Here is a 6,817-nt window from a genome sequence, read left to right as displayed (position 1 = left end):
GGCCGCACCCGCCTTTCCCGCCCACGAGGCCAGGGCTAGGCCGCCGCCCACGTGACGCACGGCCTCCCGCAGTGAGCGCATGCGCGCGGGAGCCCGCGCTCCGAGCCGGCTCAGGAGGACCTCCCGCTCGGCGTGCGTGCGCGTTCCCGCCCGCCCGCACCACGTGACCCGCCTCGCCTCTCCCGCCTTCTGCGCTCAGACCGACCAGCCGAGTCGGACGGGCCGTGCCGGCGTGCGCGTGCACGTGAGCCGCGTGGTTGGGCGCGGCGCCGTTGCTCCGCCCATTTAGGCTCCGCCCCCTCCGCGCGCCGGCGTCCGCTGCGTCTCCGGCATTTGAATCGCGCTTCCGCCATCTTTCCAGCTTCAGTCGGACAGGCGCGGAGAGTCTTTCGGAAGGTAGCGGTGGGGCCGGGAGGATTGGGCCCGGCGAGGGCGGGGGTGGGGGTTCCCTTCGGGTGGGCGCGGGGCGGCGGCGGCGAGGAGAGTGAACGGGCAGCGCCCGGTTTTTCCGCCAGCTTCCCTTCCCTCCCTCCCTCCCCCACCGTCTCACGCCGCGTCCCCGCCTTCCCGCGCGCTCTTCCCGGCCGCGGCCTTTGTGGGGCGCACGTGCCGTAGCCGCTCTCTCCCGCAGGATCGCCGCGATGGCCGCCCAGGGAGAGCCGCAGGTCCAGTTCAAGGTGCGTGCGCGGGCTACCGGGGCCGTCGGGCTGGCGGGCGGGCGAGAGGGGAGGTCGGGAGGACGGCATGGCGGGAGGGAAGCTGGCCGCTCACGCTGCCTCCTCCTTAGCTTGTCCTGGTGGGCGACGGCGGCACCGGGAAGACGACGTTCGTGAAGCGCCACTTGACGGGCGAGTTCGAGAAGAAGTATGTAGGTAGGTGCGGCAGGGCCGCGCGGCTGCGGGCGGGGAAGTCGGCGGCCGTGCGTGGCTGACCCTGCCGTCCCGTTCCCGCAGCCACCCTGGGCGTGGAGGTGCACCCGCTCGTCTTCCACACCAACAGAGGACCCATCAAGTTCAACGTGTGGGACACAGCCGGCCAGGAGAAGTTCGGGGGCCTGCGCGATGGCTACTACATCCAAGGTGAGGGCCTGCGGAAGTGGGCCTGGCCCTCGGACATGTGCCTGGGGTGAGCCCGGGAGCCAGCCGTTGCCCGGTGACTAAGGAGGGAGGGAGATGCGAGACGGAGACGCCTCGCTTCCAGGGAGGCGACCTCGTTTGCGTGGCTAGGAGAGGGTTTTTAGACGAGCCGTCCGTGGTGTCATTCGATCACATGCTGTGTCATGCTAGGCATGCTTTAGGGCAGACTGTGTGTCCTTACCGTTGAATAGGAGGCAGGGAAGCTGTGGGATCACTTTCTGGTTTCGAAACGTGTTTTAGGGTATATGTTCAGTGGTTACCCTTGAGTATTCCCGCCCGGAATACTAGTACTTGGACTAGTTAGTAAAACCCAACCTCCAGCCCCAGGAGCCAGGCCCTCTCTCACACGTGAGCGACAAGCTATGTCGTGTAAATTGTACTTTTACTTTTCTCCTTGAAAATGATTGGAAAATTTTAAGGAAAGGGGGGGTGTCAGGTGGTTAAAGAGAAATGAATGAAAGAAGTATTCTTGTGGACTTACTAGCCCGTTGGAAAAAAATATTTTGGAAGTTCTTTGGTTTCTTGCTGTGTTTTAGCATGTAAAGATACAAGGGTGTTTATCCTTGAATTGAAACTTTTATTCTTTTGAGTTCTAACTTTTTCTAGGCCAAAAAACTGGACCATGCTTTTGCTGCCTCTTTAGTTTCTCGTGACAGGATTTCTCTCTGTAGCTTTGGAGTCTGTGCTGGAACTCACTCTGTAGATCAGTCTGGACTCAGACTCACAGAGCTCCACCTGTCTGCTAATACTACCGCCACCTGGCTTTTTTGCTGCATCTTTAACTGTATCCTCAGCATCCCTGTAGGTCAGGCAGTAGAGAGCCCTGGCCTCAGATTTTCTTAAAGGCATAACTCACTTCACCGTTTAAAGATTCCATTTCTAGGTGGCAGAGTGTTTTGCTCGCTATAAAGGAGGTATGTCTTTTAGAATGATGATGTACTATTTTACTTTAGACAAACTTGGAGGGCGGGGGTGATGATTAGTTGTCCAGAGGGAGAGAAAGGAGAAGGTAGTTGGAGTAGTAGGTCTTGACATTTAAGCTTTCATATGAAGAGAAATTGGAATCGGTGTCTTGGATTGCATCTAACTTTTTTTAATATTGAGGGGGAGACCTTCCAAAAGAGTGGTTTGATCTTGAGAGTCAGGGCTAAGATGATGAACCCCCCAGTAGACTAAAACATTTCAATCCCTTGAATGTCTTTCAGCCCAGTGTGCCATTATAATGTTCGATGTAACATCAAGAGTTACTTACAAGAATGTACCTAACTGGCATAGAGATCTGGTACGTGTGTGTGAAAACATCCCCATTGTATTGTGTGGCAACAAAGTGGATATTAAGGACAGAAAAGTGAAGGCTAAATCTATTGTCTTCCACCGAAAGAAGAACCTTCAGGTATGTTCATAATTTATTGAATCTTTTTTCTTTTTTGTTTTTCGAGACAGGGTTTCTCTGTAGCTTTGGAGCCTGTTCTGGAACTCGCTCAGTAACTAGGCTAGCCGCAAACTCAGAGATCTGCCTACCTCTGCCTCCTGAGTACTGGGATTAAAGGCATGCACCACCATGCCTTTGATTCAGGGCTATTGAATCATTCTTAGAGAATATTATATATATGTAAGGCACACGTGTGTCACGTAGGACCAATGTGTGTTTTATGTGAATTACAAAATGTCTTTGAGTTTAAAGTGTCTTGGAATGGTGATCACTAACAGAAGTTTTTAAACATAAATTTCCTTTTGTTATAAACAGTACTATGACATTTCTGCCAAAAGTAACTACAACTTTGAAAAGCCTTTCCTCTGGCTTGCCAGAAAGCTCATTGGAGATCCTAATTTGGAGTTTGTTGCCATGCCTGCGCTTGCCCCACCTGAGGTGGTCATGGACCCAGCTTTGGCAGCACAGTACGAGCATGATTTAGAGGTATTTGTCCTTATTAATTTTTTTCCTGGTGTGTATGGGTATGTGTTTGTGCTTTGCCTGATGCCTGCAGACGTCAGAAGCCGACATTGGATCCTCCCAGCCATGTAGATACTTGGAATCAAGAGCTGGCGGTGCTCTTGACTGTGGAGCCATCTTCCAGCCCCATTTGTCCTTAGTGCTTATGTTTGACTTGGTCATGGCAGTTTTGATCTTACGTGTTTCCTTTTTGTTTCTTGTTCCAGGTTGCTCAAACGACTGCCCTCCCGGATGAGGATGATGACCTGTGAGAAAGTGAAGCTGGAGCCCTGTGTCAGAAGTCTAGTTTTATAGGCAACTGTCCTGTGATGTCAGCGGTGCAGCGTGTGTGCCACCTTATTTAGCTAAGCAGATCGTGTACTTCATTGGATGCTGAAGGAGATGAATGGGCTTCGGAGTGAATGTGGCAGTTAAAACATACTTTTTTTTTTTAACATACCTTCATTTTTTTTGGACTTGCATATTTAGCTGTTTGGAACACAGTTGTTTCCTAAATTTCAAAAATAAGACTGCTACAGTCACATCGCACTATTCAGTCAGTGGTAAAATCTTGTTCCTGTCATTCCCATTCTTTTTGTTTAGAATCAGAATAAAGTTGTATTTCAAATAATCTAAACAAGTGAATCATCCCTTGTTTATAAGCATTTTAAAGCTAACGTAAGGAAGCTTGTGCCATACTACAGTTAAAAATGCCTTTGCTTAGTACCTCTGAGGTTCATTCAGATATGTTTTCCTGTGCCTACCTTCACAGACATTTGGGTCAAGTCGTGACCTAACGCTTGTCTTACAGATGTAAATACTGCGGTTCAGCTAGGATATCTGCCCTACCTGCATTTTGCTAGGTAGTTTCACCTAAAAGAATAACTTGTTTAAAGTTGTATGTGTGAATCAGATGTTTTAGTGTAAGGGCTATAGTCGAAGTGTCTGTAACCTAGACCTTCAGAAGTTAGAACTGCCTTTGATGGAAGGAAGCTTGAGAGTTTTCTGTCATGTATGTTTCTTGGTTTCCCTGTCTAATGTTGGTTCTCTAAAATGTTCTCGGCTTTTGAGTGGTGGTCTCAGCCAGCATTCAGGAGGCAGAGGCAGGAGGATCTGAGTTCAAGGCCAACCTAGTCTACCAAGCAAGTTCCAGGACTGCATAGAGAGACTTGTCTCAAAAGAAGTGTTCATGGTAGGTAGGCTGTGGCCCAGCATCTGATTCCTAGAGATTGTTTATAGGCAGCACAGGAAAGGAAAAGCTAGATTACTGCTGTAGATTTGCCTGGGCATCTGATGTGAAAATGTCAGTTGAGCCTGTTTGTTGGGTGTGATCCTGTCAGAACTATGGTGTGGTAACATGTATTTAAAGGAATCCTTGTGTGGGCTCTTGTTAGTTCAATCTACCAAAGTTATTTTGATTTCCCCCCCCCTACCCCCCAAGGTTTCTCTGAACATTCTGAACTGTCCTGTAACTAACTCACTTTGTAGACTAGGTTGACCTTGAACTCAAGAGATCAGCAGCCTCTGCCTCTGCCTCCGAAGTGCTGGGATTAAAGGCCACCACTGCCCAGCTCTACTACCAAAGTTCTTAAAAGTGTGGACTACTTCAGATGGCTACTTTATCTCCAAAGAAGGTTGAGTAATAAGGAGGCTGAAAGGAAGTTGTGCTGTGCACCTGCTTTTACTAATTTTAAGATGCTATGTATATGCTATGCTAAAATCAGGTGAAGACCCTCTCCCCTGACTGGGATAAAACTTAATTTAGATCTCTTAAATTAATACGCTGTATGTTAACCTGATGTAGAATGCAAATACCTTATGACTCTGATTTTTGTAACAGTTAAACTTGAGAACTACTTCATGTGTGTTTAACCAGAGTATAGAAGATTTACATCATTTATTGAAAGAACTTGAAAATATATTTTGCTTCTGCTTTGCCTAGTTTTCTGAGTCATCTCTGGTATTTGCTGTAGGAGTAAGTAGTGAACGGCTTTTTTTTTTAAGGATTTGAGGTTTGATCTGCCAAATAGCAGAGATCTCCTTATTTTATCCAGTTCTTTTTTGGTTTTTTTGCTTTTCTCTGTAGTCCTGACTGTCCTGGAACTCTAGGCTGGCTTCAACAAGTCTGCCTGTGAGTTCTGACTTTAAAGGCATGTGCTATTCAGTTTTTATGTGTGGAGAAAGTGCTCCCCCATTTTGTAAAAGCATCCCTGAATAGATGGCTTTATATTAATCAGTTAGTGTACAGCCGATAGAGCTGGCTGAATCAAAGTCGCTGAGGAAAAGCTGAAAAGTCGGGTTTTAAGAAACGGGTTTTTTTTGTTTTGTTTTTTTAAGATTTATTTATTACATGTACAGTGTTCTGTCTGTATGTATCCTGCAGGCTAGAAGAGGGTACCAGATCTTACACATGGCCGTGAGGCACTGTGTGGTTGCTGGGAATTGAACTGAGGACCTCTGGAGGAACAGGCCATACTCTTAACCGCTGAGCCATCTCTCCAGCTTCTAAACAATTTTATAGACTTCAGGGGGTTTTGTTTTTTGGTTTTTCGGGACAGGGTTTCTCTGTAGCTTTGGAGCCTGCCTTGGAACTAGCTCTTGTAGCCCATGCTGGCCTCAAACTCACAAAGATCCGCCTGCCTCTGCCTCCCGAGTGCTGGGATTAAAGGCGTGTGCCACCACTGCCCAGCCAGGAGGTTTTCTCAAACCAATACAGAACATGGAGAAGAGTTTCATGCACCCTGTATCTGAAGTAGCCCATAACTGCTTGCTTTGGTTCTGTAGATGCAGCCAGGGACAAGAAGGTAAGAACTGGGGTAGAAACCTGCTTTGGACTTGTGGGTGTGAAGCAGTGATAACTCAGCCATGAGGAGTGCAATCGTGCTACACAGTTGGAGCTGCACTATGTCAAACCCTCTGCTGGAAGCAATACTGTCAGTCTTGAATCCTTTGGTACCTTTTACTCTTTGTCTATTTGTTGAGAGGGTTTTTCTGTATCTTTGGAGCCTGTCCTGCTACTCCTTTGTAGGCTAGGATGAACTTGAACTCAGATCCACCTGCCTCTGCCTCCCTAATGCTGGGATTAAGGGCGTGTGCCACCACCGCCCAGCTGTACCTTTACTCTTTAGAAGCTTGAGGTGGAGCTGGATGATGTCTCAGCATTCACACATAGTAGGCCCACGTTGCAGAACTCAGGCTTCCTGAGGCACCTGCAACTGCTATGTACCCTCCCCTCTTAATCCTGAAGGCCTACTTGCAGCATCTTAGCCTGTTGGTGCTAATAGGTCACATGTCCCTGATGTAGATTTGCCACTGGATCTTGTCCTCAGCCCTAGTCTATGTGGTGGATTTACAGTTGAGTCCAGTGTCCCATGAGGGCAAAGGTCATTGATGTCCCATTGTCTATTAGTGGGACATCTATTAGGGTGCTCTTTGGGGACTTAGAGAATGAGAGTTTTTGTCTTTTTGATACAGGGTTTCTGACAGTCTTAGCTATTCTGAAATTTGCATTGTAGACCAGACTGGCCTTGAACTCAGAGATCTGCCTACCTCTGCTTCCCAGAGTGCCAGGATTAAAAGGTGTGTGCCACCACCCTGAGAACAGAATTTTATTACCCCATTGGTACACTGTGGGTTCATAATCTACAGTTTGGTTCGTTTGACCCAGCCTTAGGCAGCAGGGAGATGAGTGACAACCAGGGTGCTGTGGGAATGGTGCTGTCTGGGTAGGTAGGGACCTCAAACCTTA

General features: G+C 48.3%; 1 protein-coding gene across 1 annotated transcript; it reads left to right on the top strand.

The window, feature by feature from the left end:
* The first annotated feature begins 290 nt into the window (after positions 1-290).
* Positions 291-5,013, top strand: Ran (RAN, member RAS oncogene family). The gene is made up of 7 exons (XM_075978016.1): positions 291-396; positions 632-677; positions 788-872; positions 954-1,079; positions 2,342-2,529; positions 2,884-3,054; positions 3,297-5,013. The coding sequence occupies exons 2-7, from the start codon at positions 642-644 to the stop codon at positions 3,339-3,341; spliced, it is 651 nt and encodes a 216-aa protein (XP_075834131.1). The 5' UTR covers positions 291-396; positions 632-641; the 3' UTR covers positions 3,342-5,013.
* The last annotated feature ends 1,804 nt before the right edge of the window (positions 5,014-6,817 follow it).

This window comes from Microtus pennsylvanicus, chromosome 1, assembly GCF_037038515.1.
Source record: "Microtus pennsylvanicus isolate mMicPen1 chromosome 1, mMicPen1.hap1, whole genome shotgun sequence".
NCBI classification, from domain to species: domain Eukaryota; kingdom Metazoa; phylum Chordata; class Mammalia; order Rodentia; family Cricetidae; genus Microtus; species Microtus pennsylvanicus.
This window is presented reverse-complemented; position numbering and strand designations above follow the sequence as displayed.